A 20,425-nucleotide genomic window follows, 5' to 3' on the forward strand; every position below is an offset into this window, starting at 1 on the left:
CCGAAACGCTACGCGTACTAGTGGCTGTACATGAATGTAACAACTCTTGTATATATCTCAAAAAAAAAAAAATATTAAAAAGTATTTGCAAGTCAGCATGAGGTCTCCATGCTTGATTACTAAGACCTTCAATAAAGAAATTCTGCATGTCTTCTGTGCAAGGGTTAGGATGAGCTAATGTAAGCATTTTTATACCAATTTGACAGTTAATTTCAGTAAAACGATTAATGACGCTCGGAATATTACGTTCCTTTCTCATATTAAGTATTTATGTAGCCTACCCTACCCTATGGGGTACGAGGGCACCCAAAGATCATCCTCAAGGATTCCTTCTGCAATTTTGTAATTAATCTTCTATGTATGTATTTTTACCTGAATAAACATTTGATTTGATTTGATTTGATGTCAAACCCTCCAAGCTTTTATTCAGGCATCATAGCAAGCAGAAGTGCAGCATAATCCCCTAAAGATGTATGCAAGGCACATCATTTTAACTTTTCAAACATTGGCACCAGTTTAGTTTAGTTCATTTATTATGCATCCCATACCTATCTTGTGGGCGCCAAAAATCATAATATTCAGTAATATGATCAATGAATTAATTATTAATAATAAAAAATAGTACATCGTAAAACTGAAAAATAAAGAATCGAATTAGTTTTAATTGGAAACTATAGAGGATGAGATCCGAATGACGGCGGTCATGGCGTCTATGAGGCAGTGATTGCTATACGTAAACAGTCCCCGCGTCGCTCGCAGGAGGTCAGGTTTTCCTAAATTAACTCTGTAGCACAGCTGGGGACAGAGTAGCGGAGGTAACACAAGGTGAATTAAGCTCATCCACTGCGATCTGTTGTGACTGTGAGTTTATTTAGGGGACAAGAACAGTGGAACACTTGGTCCTTGCGGCGTGTCCCTGACACAAGGATGAGGTTTAAAGATGAGCCTAAGGGTAGTCTTTCTACATTATTGCTACTCTTTAAACTGGCCCATTACTTTTAATCCTGCCATAATGTAAATATTTTATCTTACCTAACGTAACCCAATATCACCTATCCTATTGCAACCAAACTTAACGTAACCTAACCTAATGTAATCTTACCCAACGTAACCTAACAAAACATAGCTTAGCTTAACTTACCCTAACCTTACATAACCCAACCTAGTGTAACCTATCCTAATGTAATCTATCCTATAGCACAGCGGTCAGCACAATAAGGTCACAGGTTTGATTACTGTGGCAGGATGAAACATTTTGGCAATGTTCTCTTACACCTGATATGTCTGTTCACCTACTAGTAAATAGGTACCTGGGAATTAGGCAGCTGTTGTGGGTTGCTTCCTGGGAAGTGTCGGTAATTGTCATAGTATGATCTTGTCAAGCCTAACAGGCTTCCTGTCCCCAATAATAGGAATACCTATCCTATCCTAACCTAAATCTTGTTATATCTGATGCCAAAAACACACGATTTCTAGAGCATCTCAATATAAACATTTGGAAAAGAAAGGATACCTGTAATTACCTAAGTGTAGTTACAGAAGGAGAGCTGTAACTTGGCCATTCTTGTGTATGGCTAAGTTGCTACATGTCTGTACCTGTATGTATGGCACCATCGTCAATGGAAGCTAGAAAAATAAATAATGTAGGTAAGGTAATTATCAGGGGAGAGTGCCAAGTCAATATGACTAGTACATGGACGGGGACATTGGGGTAAATTGCTTGTTTATCACTTGTTTCTCTTTATTTGCAAGTGTGTGTGTTGAATAACTCGATAAATCACGTAATTCACTTAACACATGACAATGTTTCAATTGGTGATGGTTTACTCAGTATTCTTCATTACAACCATACAGTATAGTGAAAAGTATATAAACACAATATGCAATGGTGCTAGGCTCTGGGCCATGACATATGGTCTAATTATGTTATGTTATGTTTATTCAGGTAAGGTATATACATACAAGTGATGTTACATTAATGGATTGATATATAGATAGAGCTAGTACATACAATGCCTAAAGCCACTATTACGCAATGCGTTTCGGGCAAGAAAAACATTAATATCTAGAACTTAATACTAATTGAGCATCATATGGGCGAGAATATAGATGGAAACAAATGCATAAAGTCACCAATGCCACCCACAGATGGCCACAGGCTCCTAGTACACATAGCACATGATAATGGTTCAGTTAGTGATTAGTTTACCTAGTATTCCTTATTATAGCCATACAAAGTTGTGAAAACTATATGAACATTGGAATACATATCATGTAATTATGATAGAATTTTATACAGTGATGATGACCGCATTCGCATAGCAATGCAACTGTGAAATGATGGTAGAATTTATTTCATGGGTCAAGATAAACTCCATTTTTACCTTAAACAAGGTAAATCCTCAGAGAGCTATTATATCCTTATTTGCATCGTACAGTACAAGTAAAATCCAGACAATAAGTGATCAAATCTTTATATGATAAATGCATTACTAGTACCTCGTGAATCGACATAACACGATAACCGCTGTCTAAGGGTTGAGGTATAGCGACCACAGCCAATCTTGTGAAAGTATTTCATATTCAGTACTTTGAAAAGTATGTTCCAATCATTATTTTAATATAGATTGTACAAAAATAAATGTTAATTCCTCTTTGAATACCCTGTATAATTGGCATCCCATGTCTTTATAAAATGCTAACATCTGAGCTGAATGGGAACCAGCACCAAGTGATCAGCTGAGCTGGAACATTAGACACTTAAATCTCATTGTTTTCAGTTTCCATGACTGAGTGGTAACTCACTCGCCCTATGCTTCATGAGCACTTTGGCCTGGTTTTGTATCCTGGCTGGGAAAGATTGACTAGGAGCCAAACCTTAACTGTACCCCTCTGTTCACCCAGCAATAAATAGATACAGTAGAACCTCGAGTGACGAGTGGCTCCATTTACGAGCATTTCGAGTAACTAGCAAGCCACTCGCAGAAAATGTCTCGACTGACGAGCTTTCCCTCGATTAACGAGCGGTGCTGGAACAGATTAAACTCGTTAGTCGAGGTGCCACTGTATCTGGTTGTTAAAAGATTTGGCAAGATGTATTCTAGGGAAAATTTAGAATAAGGACCTGCCCGAAATACTATGCATGCTAGTGGTTTCACAAGACTGCAAGAACTCTTGTATACGATATATAAATAAAATAAAATAAATTAATAATAAAAAAATTCTCAGTGACAGAAAGCCTAAGGAAACTTGCCTAACTGTTTGTGTCTTGCCCAGGGATTCAACCCAGATCCCTCAGTTGTGAGTGAGGACGTAGAAGCCAGTCTAAAAAAATCTGCGTGAGTGTGTTTGCATGCACATATGCACTGAATTATCTTTTCCCACAATCACAGTACTGGGGCATTGTGTGCTGATTCTTCTCCAAACCTTATACTAGCAACCATCTGTGTACTTCCATGAATGGGGTAATTTTATAATCCAGCCACTGAAAAGGGTAAAAAATAACTGAGTAAGGGACTAGAAGGGTGATGGTGGGAGGCTGGAAGGAAGAGGAGAGAAATAGAGGGAAAAAGTTCCCCAAATTGTGTAGATGACTAGAAATATATTCCTGGGGTGGTTTACAAAGAATTTTGTTCCCAGGGTAAAGGATCACCTTAAAAATGTAGGCCTGCCACAAAATAATAGTGTCATTATCCATGGATTATCTGCCCATGTCATATAGACTTTTTTGTAGTTAATGAGAAGTAATATACAATTGAGTGGATATGCCTCCCTCAACACCACCCCTCTTCCTACCTCCCTCAACATCACCCCTCACCCTGCCTCCCTCAACACCACCCCTCACCCTGCCTCCCTCAACACCACCCCTCACCCTGCCTCCTTCAACACCACCCCTCACCCTGCCTCCCTCAACATCACCCCTCACCCTGCCTCCCTCAACACCACCCCTCACCCTGCCTCCCTCAACACCACCCCTCACCCTGCCTCCTTCAACACCACCCCTCACCCTGCCTCCCTCAACACCACCCCTCACCCTGCCTCCCTCAACACCACCCCTCACCCTGTCTCCCTCAACTCCACCCCTCACCCTGCCTCCTTCAACACCACCCTTCACCCTGCCTCCCTCAACACCACCCCTCACCCTGTCTCCCTCAACACCACCCCTCACCCTGCCTCTCCCCCTCAATGCATCCCTCCATCAATCACTGCCTCCCATCCCTCCCTCAATGCCTTGGAGGTCGGTGGCCTGTTACCATGTGAGGGGCCGCCGATGAAGAAACAAACTCAATACCGACCTTCGGTAATATCGACCACCAAACCGGTATATAAGGGTCCATATACCGGTCATTATTACTGGCAGATCGGTATAAAAGAGGCCGTTAAATTGAGTGGATACTGTATTAATCTTTCTATCCCCACCCATTAATTTATGAGCAAGACTTGGGTGATACAAATATATAACTGTCAAACTTCCCCTCCTATGTGTCATGGGGCAGAATGGTATGTGAGTATGTGTAATTATGTAAGAGTATGTATTTACAGGGTGAGAGCTATGCTCAAGGTGTCCCGTCTTCTCGGTACTCTTTTGTAATATAACACATTGAAATTACTGTATGAGCTACTACTAATTATACTACTGTATATATACAGTACTACTCATGATACTACTACTACATTATACTACTTTGTAATATCCAAGGCCTGCCGAACCAAATATTTGGGTTATTCAGCCAAAAATCGCATCCATATAATTTTCTGATAAAACTTCGTTATATGAAGACAGAAATCTGGATAACCAGAGATTAGACGAGATAATGCAGACTGGCATGGTCTAACTCAGGTCTGGAAAATTGTCTGGAAAAACGTCTCCATATCCGGACATAAATCAGGATAACTGGACATTAGGTTACGTAAATATTCAAGACCTACACATTTAAAGATCTATAGTATCAAACAAGAAGGCAACTGCAACAAGGAAAGCTAAAGTTTATGTTTTAATCCTTAGACAGCAGTTATATGTTGATATACGGTGTAATGTGGTTATCGTCATATGATGATTTAAAGAATTATTATCTGGGTTCTCCATGTATGATGCAAATGAGGATAAAATAGATCCATGTAGATGTAATAGTTTACCTTGACCCATGAAAGAAGTCGTGTTATTGTTTCATGATTACATTACTATATGAATGTGGTTAACGTCATAAATGTTACTAGGTGAATGTGGTCATCGTCATTGTATAAATTCCATCATAATTACGTACTGTGTGTACTGTATATCAATGATGCTGATATGGTTTTCACAACTTGATATGGTTGTATTGAGGTATACCAGTTAAACTAATTGTCAATTGAACCATTATCGTGCATTATGTGTACTAGGAACCTGCTGTCATCTGTTCGGTGGCGCACTGGTGTATTGCTCCTCTGTTTCAATCTATACTGTCACCCATATGGTGTCAATTAGGCCCTATGTCATCACCCACAGCCCAACACCCATGTATATTACTGTATAGTTATATGGCTGTAATGAATTGTACCAGGTAAACTAATCATCAATTGAAACATTGTTATGCATTATGTGAATTGTAAGATTATCAAGTTATTCAACCCACACATGTTTTTAAATAAAGAGAAACAAGCGACAATCAATGAAACATGGGAGTAGAGCACAGGAGTCGTGTCTCCTGTGATTAATTAAGAAAAATTAATTGAATTTTAAACATTAATTCATAAAATGGTTGAACATTTATAATGACTTAAGTTTACAAAATTCCAATTACATTACAGCAAAAAAAGTTAAGTTTCCTTAATTTTTGTGGTTTAAATTTTGTCTAACACTACTGCTAATAGACTTATTGCATTTCAGGAATTTGGATGCTTGCTGTAATTTCAAGACATTAAGTTATGGCAATATACTAGATTGTAGTACTACCTTTTGGCAAGGATTTCAATATAAGCCAGTCATGACAACCACAGAGCAAAATGCTGTCAATAAGTCCTGGGAACTCTCCTTGTATGAACTCCACAGAACACCACAAGAAGCTATTACAGACAATACGGAAATTGCTGTTTCCCCACGATCCCTTCACTCTGAACTCATGTGCCCAATATGCCTCGACATGCTAAAAAATACTATGACCACAAAGGAGTGCCTTCATCGATTCTGTCAGGTTGGTTGATTGTGTTTTTTGTTGCTCATAATTGTTTACTATCACGAGTGAGTGTTCTCCATGTATTATTTCAAGGGTGAGGTGAAATAAATTATACAACCCATGAAGTGTTGACCAGACCACACACTAGAACCATGAAGAAGTGCTTTCATCAATTCTGGTAGCTTGGTTGATCACGATTTTTTTTGTCGTAATTGTTTAATAACGTGAATTTTCTCCATGCTTTATATCATGAGTGAGATATTTCTAGAAAGGGTCTTTTGGTAATAATTCAAGAGCCTGGGGAAGGTATGATACAGCTCTGGATCACTTTTTCTTTGTGTATTTGAGATCATTCTGGGAATTCAATGTAATGTTATTTTGGCTACTCAAAATCTTCTACAATTTGTATTGTTTCAGAGTTGCCAATATGAACCAAAATGTTGCCACCTTATTTTATTTTCAGTCATGTTATTTTGACTTATTCTCGTCAGTCCTACAGTTTTTCTCAGCTTAAACAACTCTGTCACTTCCATAGACCAAGTTCAGCACTTCCCAGGATGTAGCCAAAGTTAAGTACGATCAGTATGACATCTCTGATACACCAGTGGACCTTTTCATGCCCAGAATGATCATCAAGAGTTTCATTCAACTACATCAAAATACCTCCTTATAACACTACTGTACTAGACTTCAAATGAAAAACTAAGCATTGCTTTTGCTAAACTGCTAGTTTGTTGCCTGACAATTTCCCCCAACCTATCTACAAAAGCCATTAATCACACTGCCGACAGAGGCATCTGGGGACTCCGCCTTACATTCATTCTAGGATCTGTCGCTATCAGGTTGTGTATTCAGCAAGTGACCAAGTACTGTATCAAGTGTTTAGTTTCATCATACAACTTTGATGTCTTGCATAGTGAGCCTGTGCTCTTCAGTGGAGGCTTGTGTGTGGGCATGTTTACACTATCTTGCAGTTCTCTCAAGCATTTACTGGTTGACCTTGGGTTGGAGTTGGACACTGGGGGTGGTGCTTTGCTGTGTTTTTCTTTTTTCTCGCATAGAGCTCGGATCTCAACCTGCACTCCACTGATGCTTTGCCCAAGGGAGTGATTAAATAGTTTAAAATACAAAATAAGGCTTTGAGTGTTGGTGAAAAGCTTCTTACTGAGCAAGCTTCCCTTTTTTTACAAGACTTATCCAGTGATGGTGGGCTGGGGTAATTGCCAGGTAGCCAGCTTGGTTTTGTATGGCAGATGGTTTCTTCGGCTTGGAGAGGGTATTTTGAGTGTATCTGAATGAGCCTTCACATGACCATTCTGGGATAATTTGAGAGTTTTCAACAATACCATTTCCTCATTCATGGTTTAGCAGGTGTGGCTTTAAGAGGTTGTTGATGTGTCTGGAACTTCAATTGTACTGCTCAGGCTGAAAAGTGGTTATGTACTGCAAAGGGATACGAGGATAAGGAGCTGGGATAAAATAGAGAAGGATTTTTTTTACCACAATTTATACTCTAAGCTCAATTACTATTAAGTTTGTCTGTTTTTTTCCCCCCCTCACCTTGCCCGAAATGCTATGCATATTAGTGGCTTTAGGTATTGTATGTACTAGCTCTATCTTTAAATCCAACATTATGTTTGTTACTCATCTTCAATGTATGTACCTTTACCTGAATAAAAAATCTAAATGTAAATCTAAATTGAATGGTAGCCAACCACTTGGTTCATCGGGAATTGAATACCAACCTGCAAGAAGTGAAACCTTAACTGTACTGAAGAGTCCAAAAGATGGATGGACTGGGACTAGCTAGTCAGTGTTTGAGGGTGTGAACGAGTGGTTTGCTCAGAAAGTTTTTTTTCAACTGTATTTAATGTTATTTAATTGTTAAAGAAATGACTTTAATTGTATTAATTGGATTTTCAGGAATGTATCATCACAGCATTAAGATCTGGTAACAAAGAGTGTCCAACTTGCCGAAAAAAACTAGTATCCAAGAGGTCATTACGACCTGATCCAAATTTTGACACACTGATTTCCAAGATTTACCCTAGTCGTGATGAATATGAGCAGCATCAAGAACGAGTGTTTGCCAAGCTCAATAAAAATCATAATCATGCTTCTCTGATTACGTCAATTGAAGAGGGCATCAAACTTCAGATCCAGAGTCGGCAGAAAAATCGTAAAGCCATGCAAGATGAAGGCACTACTCCTACGCCCACTCCATCAGCACCCTCTACGCCTACCCCCAGTGAGCCCCCGAGTACTCCGACTACTACTAATACTAGTAGTGCCAATGCCACGACTCCCACAAGTGCTGCAGCCACTACAAATACCACCACTCCAACAAATGCAGCGTCTTCAACAATAGGGCCAAGGATGAAGAAACCACGAAGAACATCTGAAAATGAATCGGGAGCAGGGTCCAGTAATGATGGCAACCCAGGTGAAGAGGCAGAAGGCCCTAGTGAATCTGGTGAGATTGAACTAGTGTTCAGACCACATCCTCTTGAGATGAACGAGGACAATGAGCTTATTAGAGAACTAAAGGATTCTTCCATACGCTACATTAAAACAACCGCAAATGCAACTAGTAAGTATGAATCAATTACAGTATGAGAAAATATTGAGGCCATACAATGGGACTGAACCCATGTCCAGGATGACTTCCTAAATACTTCACTACTGACTAGACTATTGCACAGCCTTAATATTTTCTCATAGATTCATCATGTTTTTGAGATTTCATTATGCATGGATAAATTAGTCAAGTCCTACATTACTGTCCGTTCTTGATAATCCAAATTATATGGGGCCCACCCTTCATTTGAGTTAGCTGATTTTTTTTACCCGGAATGTTCAAATATGGAAAATATTAAACTTATTCAGGTTTTAATTTTGCAAAAGTCTTGCCAACCTAAATTTTATTCGAATTGGAAGGAAATAAACTCGAACTTAAATTTAAGATTTTTTTTGGGTGTTGAGGGGGAAGGGGGGGAAGGTAGAATTCTCAGTAATCCAAATTCCTATTCGTCTTAAAAGGTAAAAAAACTCAAATGTGAATTAATTCAGGTTACTAGGAGATCCAGGTTACAGGAATTCAAATTACTGAGCTCTTACAGTACCTCTAAAAATGTATAGATTTGCTGTTAAGTTTTACGTTATACATTGGTACCTTGGTTTACGACTGCGCAAGATTATGATATTTTTGGTATACGACGTCAAATTAATTGTAAAATTTGAATTGGTGTACGACGTTTGCTTTGGAACATAATTCGTCTGTTGATACTTGTACGGGTCGAGCGAGCGCATGATTCCGTTGGGCATGTTGTGGGCGAGGCACACTCGGTGTTTACCAGTGTCTCCCGCCTAGTGACGACCCTGCTCGAACTGTGTGTAAAGAATTTCAATGTTTTTCAGCTTTTTATGGTTTCTGAACATAAAGTTCTTATTATATATCATGCCATGGGTCCCAAGAAAGTCAATGGTAAAGTTCAACCTAAGAAAATTGTTGAGGATGATAGAGGATAAACAAGAGATAAACAAGTCTCACTACAGACAAGTGTTATGACATAGGGAAAAACAAGTGTCTATAGAGAGGTTCTTAGTGAGACAAACAAGCAGTGAGAGACAACTAGGTTCTAGTGGTATGCCTGCAAAACCTACAAGAGAGAGTACCCCAGGCATCATCAGGGAACATCAGACATCAGAGCCTGATGTTATAATGGAAGGGGACTTCCCTTCCAAACACTAACACCTCTCCTCCCTCTTCACCGACTTCCATTCCCCAACAAGAGTCCTCAATAAAGGTAAGGTACCTGTACTGTACTGTATAGGAAAAAATCTGAGTAGTTTTCTGTATAAAAAGTATTTTTAAGTTATTATTTTTTGGGTGTGTGGAACGGATTAATTAAATTTACATTATTTCTTGTGGGAAAATTTGTTTTAGTTTATGATTTTTTGGTGTACGACACATCTTTTGAAATTGATTAAAATCGTAAACGACGGTACCACTGTATATATAGTTTATTGGTTTGTTATAATTGTTTATTGTTAACATTGCATTTTTAATTTTTAAAATTATCTTTTTTTTTCTGAGGGGAGTCCCTATGGCTACTTGGAGCTATCAGGCAAATGTGTGATATATTAGACCGGGGCATTAATCTATGGAGTTCAGCCTACTGGGGACCACGAGCCGGAACCTTGCCCCCTCAGAGAGGTTTCAGGGAGCAATGGGCCTTGAAAATTCCCCCTGTATTTGGGGGTTTTTCCTTATCTACCATCGACCAGGTTAGGCATCCAGTAAGGTAGGCATAACAAACAAACCCCACATGGTAAGAAAAGTGCAAAAAAAATGAAAAGTGAGGCAGAACTCCCTCCAATCCCAAGGAAACAAGCAAACGTCTTACACTCCACTGCTGTGCCGCTCATCTGTGCAACCCTCCCCGCGCCGGCTTTCTAGCACTTTAGTTCGTTCGCTAATGTGGTCCGGGCGGACGTCTTCTCTGGCGTCGGTTTCCTATGCAGTGTTTTGCCTTCGTGACGACCTCTGCAATGTTGTTGTTGTTGTGTGGTGGCCAGGTGTCCTCATCAGTGCCAGGGTTGCAATCACTTAGGGGCATCCTTTCCTAGGCGCCCTGTTAATACTATCCTTGCGAGTTAGGGGTTCCCTTTCCTGGTGCCTTCGGGAAACCATTTCCATAGGGGTTTTTGCTGCTTGGCATTTACCCCGCCCTTGAGGCCAGCGGGGGTTTTGTGGCCCTTGTTTGGCTTTGGGTAGGGAGTGGTATCATGCTGGTTGGGGTGTCAAGGTGTTGTGCTGCCTGCCTACCTATGCGGCGGCCAGTTTCTGTTTCCTCTGGGGACATTGTACTTTTGCAGGGTTTTTCTTTAGTTTTTGTTCTTTTTGCCTGGTGGGGGTCTGCCTAGTGTGGTTATAGTTCTACTTATTTTATTTTGGTGGCCCCTCTGCTAGGCCCCCATGATTGTACACGTCACAGGGGTTTCAGTGTTTTGATCTCCCTTTGTTAGCTTTGGGTCTTAACCGGTTAACAACACCTTATCTTGAGGTTATCTTGAGATGATTTCGTGGCTTAGCGCCCCTGTGGCCCGGTCCTTGACCAGGCCTCCTTTTTGTTACACATTCCCCAGGAAGCAGCCCATAGCAGCTGTCTAACTCCCAGGTACTGTACCTATTTACTGCTAGGTAATAGGTACATCAGGGTGAAAGAAACATTTTTGCCCATTTGTCTCCACCTCCACCGGGGATCGAACCTGGAACCTCAGCACTACGAATCTGAAGCGCTGTCCACCCAGCTGTTAGGTGCCCTGGCCCGGACTTCCTGTAGCAGTCAGCCTACAGGCCCTGAAAAACTCTGTCGGTTCTCGGTGGACCTATGGCTGCGTCTTCCGAGTTCCAGCCTGCTTCATGCAGGTTCGAAAGTTGCTGTGTGCCCTTGTCTCAGGGTGACAGTCACCTCTTTTGCCTCTGTTATGCTGCCTGTTGGATCAACGACACCTTTCACCCGGAGTCTTGAGAGTCGTGTTCTCTGTTTGTTCTCCAGTACTATTCTGATGACATTACATGCAGCATCCACGTTGCATGCTAGCTTTAGGTTGCTGCAACGTGCTAGGTTGGTTTCTCACTCGGATGCCCCGTGGCTGCCCCTTTGGTTATAGGGACCCGGACCTGGGGGCATTAGTCACTCTGACTTTGGTTCAGTCCATGCTCCCTGGTCCTTTCCCTGTTGTTCACCCTGTATCCCCCCCCCATCCCCACCCCGCTTCTGGCTCCCAACCGCCTGAGGTTTTCGGAGTCGGAGCAGGATTTAGTTGGTAATGAGACTCGGGCAGCTTCAGGGATTGCCCTGTTCGGGTTGGGGATGGAGGCATTCGAGCCGGTTCCTTCTACCGAGGCTTCTGGGTCCCACCAGCAGGCCGTCTTTTTTATCAGCCTTTTCCATGGACTCAGCCTTTTCTTCAGGGGTAGAGGGTATGGACGACTGCTCTGCCCCAGTTCCCGGCTTGGGAGATCCCGGGGCTGGGGAGGAGTCGATCTGGGGGCCTTGGGGCCTCCTTTGACCCCACTTGGGTGGTGGTGCCCTCTTTGTGGGGCTTGTAGTTGCAGGGGGAGGGGTTTTCTTAACCCTTTTCCCTGTATGAGTATGATTTGGGGTTGGCTCCTCCTCGGGTTTGGTTACAGGCTCCCTTGGGTTCCTCGGCCCTATCCTTCCGGAGGTTTTCTGGGGAGTTCTACCTGCTTGTTTGGCTTTTGGTTTGCAAATTTTAACCAGCTGTAGTTTGTTTTGGTATTCCTACCTTTCTGGGTACCTGACCTGGTAGATGGCAGACATAGACTGCTTCCAACTACATGGGGGTGTCTGTAGGCCATTGCTCCTCTTGCCTCTCTAAGGGGGGTCCAGGTTCTGGCTCATGGTCTCCACTAGGCTAAGAACTCCATCGATTGACTGTTACCATGGTCTAATATATACACAGTAGCCCGGTGTAGCTCTGGGAAGCCTCTAGATCTCACCCAGAAAATTGCATTTCATTACAATCATTGCTATTTTTTTTGCATTTTCCTTTCTTATTTTTGTGCCTACCACTTTTGTTTCTGCTCCCAATTTTTGTTTCATACATTTATACCAAGACAGTCCCTGTCATATGTTGATTTATTCCACGACAGTCCCTTTCTCATGTTGATTTATACCAAGACAGGCCCTTTCACAAGTTGATTTATGCTAAGACAGTACCTTTCACATGTTGGTTTATGCCTAGACAGTACCTTTCACATGTTGATTTATGCCAAGATAGTCCTTTCACATGTCACATGTTGATATATGCCAAGGCTGTCCCTTTCACAGTTTTTATTTTGTTAAAAAATATCAGTTATATCCCAGTTTTGATAAGCAGACCAGTCTGCTAAAAAGTTCATCGCCATTTTTACATCTTATTACCAGTACATATTCTTGTAGCTTATTAATGGCAGGCAAACCGCAGAAGTTTCCCTTTGAAGTTGTTAGTTTAGTTATTTCTTGTATATATTTTGTCTAATGATTTATTCTTTTTTGGGTATTCAATTCATGTAGAATTGTCTCAAACTGTTTGAAGTCCTCAGTTATTGAGCACTTTTAGAGCAACATTTTAATCATGCTTGATACTCCCATCTTCACAAAGGTGATGCTGTTGTCACTCCCATACTAAGGATGGTTATATTTAGTCCTTGTACTGTATTTCTTTCCTTAGACTATACTGTTCTTATCTGAATTCGAACTCCTCACAGCTATGTACTTATGTAAGCTTCCTTCTACAATTTAAATAATCCTGGTTTCATTTTATTTCCTATACCTTGTTTATGCTCTTGTATTTAAGAAGCTAACTTTTCTACTGCATCCTTTTTTTTTCTCAGGTAAGTAGTGTGGGTTGCCCCAAAAGCACCCATCAGAAAGAGGCATTTCATTACATTTAAAGCTGGACTTGTGATGATCTGTTTATTAGGATTACTATCGTATATTAAAATTAATTTGTTTATTTTCAGTTGATCACTTATCCAAGTATCTTGCCATGAGACTCACTTTGGCAAACCGAACAGGAGAACTAGAGACGGAACTTCCTTCATCCCTCAATAACTTCTGTATATACATTGCACCAACACCAGATCAGTACATCGTTGTCGTTGGCTCGCTTACGTTAGAGCAAATAAATGAGAAATACTGGAGAGTAAACAAACCTATGGAAATGTTTTACTCATGGAAGAAAAATTAGAGATGAAAAGGACTTCAGAAAAAAAATATATCCAAGATATTTCTTGCAAGACTTGTGGCACGAATGTTCCGGAGATCAAAAGTGTGCTCGGAGAGTTAAAAATCTAAAGTCTGCCAAATATATCTAATTGTTGTTTTTGGGCTGCTGTTAGGTATTGACATTATAAACTTTAGATTCTGACAAATCCTTGATCAAAAATAATGTACATAGCAAATTTTTACCTTTTATTTTAGGATTAACACTCCTTCGTACAACTTGGAATGATGAAAAGTGTATACAGTACATGCCTGTGTAAAACACACATGTTGGTTATATACATATACAGTACATGGATACAGCATATATGTGTGTGTGTGTGTATATATATATGTCGTACCTAGTAGCCAGAACTCACTTCTCAGCCTACTATGCAATGCCCGATTTGCCTAATAAGCCTAGTTTTCATGAATTAATGTTTTTTCGACTACCTAACCTACCAAACCTAACCTAACCTAACGTTTTCGGCTACCTAACCTAACCTAACCTATAAAGATAGGTTAGGTTAGGTTAGGTAGGGCTGGTTAGGTTCGGTCATATATATACGTTAATTTTAACTCCAATAAAAAAAATTTGACCTCATACATAATGAAATGGGTAGCTTTATCATTTCATAAGAAAAAAATTTGAGAAAATATATTAATTCAGTAAAACTGGGCTTAATAGGCAAATCGGGCCTTGCATAGTAGGCTGAGAAGTGAGTTCTGGCTATTAGGTACGACATATATATATATATATATACATTATATATATATATATATATATATATATATATATATATATATATATATATATATATATATATATATATATATATATATATATATATATATATATATATATACACAAACACATACATATGGACAATTTTACATATTCAGTACAAGTTACGGCTTAGTGAAACTGCACGCCAAAGACGGTCATAAGGTTCAAGTTCAAGTCTTGGTTCAAGTTATGATCTGAATGGTAATTATATAACAGCTGGCAGTATAATGAATTTGTTATGGCATTTGTTAAGCTGTAGCAGATAACACCAGTGTGTTTTTGTTCAGCTGGAGTGAAACCATATAGTATCAGATTCATCGGATACCACATGGCTTCACTCCAGCTTGAAGCACACTTTTTTTTCATCCTGTGGAATCTGTATGGTGGAACATGGCTTCTCATCCGCTAGACTGTAGTGCAGTGTCAGTCCACAGTAAAATGGTCCCCAGGTTCAATTCCTGTTTTACAGAGAGACATTTGGGCACATTTTCTTACAATTGATGACTGGGTTCATTTAACAGTAAATGGGTAACTGGGAGTTGGGTAACTGTTGTGGGTTGCATCTTAGGGAAGATCAGTCGGTGATGTAGAGGAACCTCGATAGGACTAACAGGCTTCTAGTTCCTGACAAGAGAAAACCAAACCATCGTTGTTTAACTTTTGCTCCTTTGCATACTCTTGGGCTGGACGGTAGAGTGACGGTCTCGCTTCTTGCAGGTCGGTGTTCAATTCACGACCGCGCAAGAGGCTGGGCATTCCTTTCCTTCATCCCATCCCAAATCCTTATCCTGATGCCTTCCCAGTGCTATATAGTTGTAATGGCTTGGCACTTTACTCTGATAGCTCCCTTCCCTTCCCTCCTTTGCATACATCTTAATAAAAAACAAACAAATTTTAATTGGATTGTTAATTTTGCCTTTTGTAGTTTCCAGAGTTTGTCACATATGTGGCAACATAGTCATACAGCTACCTTTTGTTGCCATAAGATCCACATTGAGAAGATGCTGTAGGAGAAATTATTTACACTTAAAGACGAAACATTAATGTTGAGTAAATTACTACAAAAATCGTGTTATAGTTCAGTACTGTATTCACAATTTAAATGTTTTACTACAAATCATGACTTAGTTTCTAGTTCCTCCACTAAAATCTGAAAATACTATATTACTGCCATTGAAGGCATCGTCTGATTATACTCCTCAGCAAATAGCATCAAGTCAATAGACCTACATTGAAAACGTTGATGCAACATTGATTAAATGTTAATGGAGCATGTTTAGCCCACTAGGCAAGGTCATTAGAGTTAATGGATGTGTTGACTTTTGTACCCATCTTGGTTTCCTCTGTAATTCACAAGTTCAGTTGTAATCGACAATGTTACGCATTACAATATCATTATTGTATGGAAGAGGTTGGTGTTATGGTTTTTGGTTAGCGTGCAGAGTAACTAGCACAAGCTGTGCTTTCTTTTGTTATCATTCAAAAGAAAGATTAATAAACTTCCGTGATTGTTTGCTATCTCTGAATTCCCTCCTTAACTGTGTTAAGAAGTCTGTTGTGATATCTTTACTCTTTAGATCATTGAGGATTAGTGTAGTGGAAGAATAAATCACAGTACAGTGCTATGAAAGCTTAGAATATATTAATGCAGCAAGTGAAAATTCGTGGATAAATTTGAAATCAAGAAGAAATAAATTTTGATTGAAGGATGTAAACATGCATGTTTAACTGGGAAAAATAAATAATTATGGCGTTATCTCAAGGTTAGCTATATAATAATTAGGCATGCAGTAAATTAGGTGGTTCTCCTTGATGTATTTTAAGCTCTTTTGCTGTTCCCCGAGTCATACAGTATACAGTATCGATAAAATCCTTGGTGAATCTGAGATCTTTGACATCACTTGTTCTATGACTTCCTCCTCTCATATGGGCATCCTGAATGGTATATAAATACAATTAGTACTGTATTTGACAAAATACAGTACATCAAATTAATGAATGATGTATCTCTTGATAATTTGCATATTTGAAAGTTAAAAGAAGTACAGTACCATATAGTGCATTTAAAACTTAATTAAAACTAATGTATATTTTATAGTACTGTATTAATAAATGATATTGATGATATGATATACAGTGGAACCATGACTTACGAATGCCCCTACTTATGTATTTTTCGTGTTACGACCCCAATTTCGTCTGAAAATTCGACTTCTTGCAACCTTTTTGGTACCCATATGGGTTGACGGAGTGCATGGTTCCTGGTGGCACAGGCGACTCCGCTTCAGTTTACCAGACCACCCGCTTAGTGACGATTGTGCTTGAATTCTTTGTAAAGAATTTCATTGTTTTTCAGCTTTATTGTTTTCTAAATATAAAATTATTATATACCACACCATGGGGTTCCTCAAGAATTATGAAGTGGTGTGCAGTATGGGAAGAAATGCAAAGTTTTGTTGAAACAACTCGTCCAAATCAAGCTGCAGTAGGCCGTTGCCTTAATCTTTTCAATGATACTGTGATGCCTCACTACAGACAAATGTTAAAACATAGGGAAAAACAAATCTGTGGAAAGGTTCTTAATGAGAAAAACAAGTCAGGTCTTAGTGGTATGCAGGCAAAGTGTAGGAGAAAGAGTATCCCAGAGAAGTCTTCACACTGATGTTATAATGGAAGGAGACTTATTTGGAAGGGGGCTCCCCCTTCCAAACAGTAACACCTCTCCTCCCCTCCCCCCTCCTCCACCATCTTCCATACGCCAACAAGAATGTCATCATACGTCATCAATAATGGTAAGCTATAACTTGTACATACTATAGTACAAAATATGTGTGTATTATGTATGAAATATATTTTGAAGTTAATATTTTTGGGAGTGGAACAAATGAATTAAATTTACATTATTTCTTATGGGATAGTTCATTTCAAATTATAAATTTTTGAGTTACGACCAGTCTCTGGGAACGGATTAAATTCGTAAATGGAGGGGCCGCTGTACATCCTCCTCGGGTTACAAGGATAGATACAAGGTTACTGGGGTTAAATCTCTGGTCAGGACTGAAATGGGTTACCTATTTTGTGTTTAGTTGTTCATTCATGTATTAACTCTAGTTATTCATTCATGTCTTCTGTCGATATACTTTTTAGTTGTTCATTAATGTCTTCTACCAATATACAGTACTTTCTTTTAGTTGTTCAATCATGTCCTCTACTAGTATACCTTCTTCTAGTTATTCATTTGTATACCTCTACTACTCCACTTTGTTCTTGTTGTTCATTCATATCGTCTATACCAATACATGTATGCTTCTTCTAGCTGTTCATTCGTGTCCTCTGCCAATATATTTCCTTCTAATTGTTCATTCATGTGTGCACTTACTAGTGTGTTATTTACTGTTTATTTGCAAGTCAGAACATTCAGCCACGAGGGCTTTTTCTACCTTCTGTAGGAGAAATATTTCTGCAGTCTCCAAGAAGATCGTGTCATCTTCACAGATCCAGTAGAGTGGCAATTCTGTGTTTCACCTGATGTGCCTGTTCCCCTACTGTTAATATAGGTACCAAAGAGATAGGCAACTGTTGTGGGTTGTATCCTGGGGAAGGTCACTAGTTGACCTAGAAGACCTGAATAAGCCTTCGTACAGGGTTCCTGCCTCTGGCAATGGGAATGATGCTGGAAAGACCATGTCACATGTTCTTACTACAGATATAGGCAAAAATACAAAAATAATTTTCCTAGTTTTTTATAGACCAACGAAAAGTATGTGCCTGAAACTGAAGTGCCATAGCCAAAGGCCCAATATATCTATCTTATATATAAGAAAATGGCTGTTTAAGGTTTGAGACCAGATGCTCTGGGCTAGCCTCACCCATCTTTTTGGGGGATGACACATGGGTGGTAGAGCATTTTAATAGGTTGGGGGTTGGCACTATTTCCATCTTTTCAGGATTAACTTCTACTGTAAATCCCACAGATGCCTAATTACAACATGTCTTATTAAAATAACAAGAGTTAAACATAATGTGATTTTGTTGTGTTGAGATTATATGTTCTGAGAGAGTGAGGGTAGGAAGTGGCAGAGGAATAAAGGCTGGAGAGGAAGAGGGGGCGGATAGAGAATTGATAGAAAGTAAAAGAAAGAGAGAGAAAGACTGACAAATAGACAGACATACAGAGTCGGGGAGGGAAAGCGATAGGGGGCAGAAGAGAGAAATATTAACCAAATATTTGTAGATTCAGGTAAATTCAGGCAAATATATATGAGGGTCACCGTAGTACAGTCGGGTTCGTTGTCGACGCGCAATCGAGAATTCCAGATTCGAAAAGACGGAAATAGTTGGGTACATTTCCTTTCACCTAATGCACCTGTTCACCTAGCAGTTTGCAGATACTCAAGAGTTAGTCAGCTTGTTGTGAAGTTGCATCTTGGGCGGGGTCAGTAATTTGACCCTTTGGGGGGGGGGAGGACCTCAATATAAGCCTAACGTGTATGAATATACGCTGGCTTCCTGTCCCCCGACACAGTTAATTATTTACCTGAATTTACCCGAGTCACTAACACACTAGTGGCCTCAACGAGGACAGGAAGTCAGTAACTTGTCAATGGTCCACCCCCCCTATTTGTCTTGATGATTTTTTTCAAGCTGGATTTTAAAGTTCAATAGTTTGGCATTTACGGCTTCAACGGGTAGGCGGTTCCATGGGTTAATAACCCTGTGGGTGAAAATATAAAAATCTGTTCTCAGTTCTACATTGTGGCTTGTTGAGCTTAAAACCATTGCTTCTTGTTTGTGTTTTTTATGACCTTTTGAAGACATTCTCTGGATCAACATCTTCCAAATTGTCAAATTGTTGAGCAATTTAAAGGTTTTGTGTAGTACTTTGGTCGGTTGGTCATTGTAACGAATACGCCCCACAACTGACCGAAGGGTACCCTTCAATTACTCATTTTAGCTTAAATAAGAACAAAAAACTCATTTTATTAAGTGTATAAGTTGTTGCTAAATAAATTGATAAAGATGGTAACTGAATGCTTAGGTATTATTATTATTATTATTATGATCTCTGACGTAAACAAACGCTGAGTTGTGTCCGAAATACACTAAATTGCCTCGACAACTCCAGCTGCAGTACTCGGGAGATTTAAGGAATATATATACATTGCTTATAATATTCTTATACTTGGAAAACACACTACTTATCCATTCAAGCATAAATAAATATTCTTAATTAGAACATCCCTTATCAGAGAGAAAATAGTGTTTGTTATTAGTGTTCGTACATGTTTGGCGCGAAGAGAAAACAAGAGAACACTTGAGGTACTTCCCGAGTGGTGAGGTACTCTTGCTCTCGGTACTCTAGTACCCCTGGTACTCTCGGGGGTCCCTCCTCACAGGAAGGTGTTGGTGCATCTCAGGGGGGAATATGTGAGGGAGAGATAGAAGCCGGCGTGTAGAGGTGAGGTAACATTGCTAGTGAGTGTTGGTAAGGGGAGGAGGGAAGCTTTTAAGGTCGTATCTGTCACTCTGATGACGCATTAGTCAGGAAAATGGCCATAAATATCAATAGTTGTCAGGTATGTTGGGAGTGCCTTTGTTACTATAATTGTGGAAGCAACATTACCTATAGGGGTCTCGCCCAGCTGGTTAGGACCGAGCATGGTTGGATATACGTCATTTTTATACATAAGATTTTTACCTGAATTTAC

The 20,425-nt window shown here is 39.7% G+C and overlaps 2 protein-coding genes across 9 annotated transcripts in view; both read left to right on the plus strand.

Annotated features, from left to right (window-relative positions):
• The first annotated feature begins 684 nt into the window (after positions 1 to 684).
• On the plus strand, positions 685 to 16,230 carry Sce (E3 ubiquitin-protein ligase Sce). 6 transcript variants are annotated; one of them, XM_045741084.2, is made up of 4 exons: positions 685 to 762; positions 5,870 to 6,173; positions 8,079 to 8,745; positions 13,690 to 16,230. In XM_045741084.2, the coding sequence occupies exons 2-4, from the start codon at positions 5,967 to 5,969 to the stop codon at positions 13,914 to 13,916; spliced, it is 1,101 nt and encodes a 366-aa protein (XP_045597040.1). In that variant the 5' UTR covers positions 685 to 762; positions 5,870 to 5,966; the 3' UTR covers positions 13,917 to 16,230. The 6 variants fall into 6 exon arrangements, with proteins under 6 accessions (XP_045597040.1, XP_045597039.1, XP_045597038.1 ...); XM_045741083.2 differs by having other exon boundaries at positions 697 to 825; XM_045741082.2 differs by having other exon boundaries at positions 723 to 861.
• A 3,785-nt stretch (positions 16,231 to 20,015) lies between these two features.
• The window catches only part of LOC123757456 (cell division cycle 7-related protein kinase), a 43,939-nt gene continuing 43,529 nt past the window's right edge, over positions 20,016 to 20,425 (plus strand). The window contains exon 1 of one of the 3 annotated variants that reach the window (XM_045741089.2): positions 20,016 to 20,036. The gene's annotated coding sequence lies outside the window, so the exon portion shown is untranslated. Of the gene's footprint in view, positions 20,176 to 20,270; positions 20,294 to 20,425 lie in introns of those variants that run through there. The other 2 variants (XM_045741088.2, XM_045741090.2) reach the window with 2 other exon arrangements.

Source organism: Procambarus clarkii, chromosome 19, assembly GCF_040958095.1.
Source record: "Procambarus clarkii isolate CNS0578487 chromosome 19, FALCON_Pclarkii_2.0, whole genome shotgun sequence".
NCBI classification, from domain to species: Eukaryota; Metazoa; Arthropoda; class Malacostraca; order Decapoda; family Cambaridae; genus Procambarus; species Procambarus clarkii.

Coding starts and splice junctions, on each gene's coding strand:
- Sce (XM_069327258.1), top strand. CDS start 941: ATGAGCCTAAGGGTAGTCTTTCTACATTATTGCTACTCTTTAAACTGG. Junction 1,015..5,869: donor ACTTTTAATCCTGCCATAAT/GTAAATATTTTA, acceptor ATTGCATTTCAG/GAATTTGGATGCTTGCTGTA. Junction 8,746..13,689: donor AACAACCGCAAATGCAACTA/GTAAGTATGAAT, acceptor GTTTATTTTCAG/TTGATCACTTATCCAAGTAT.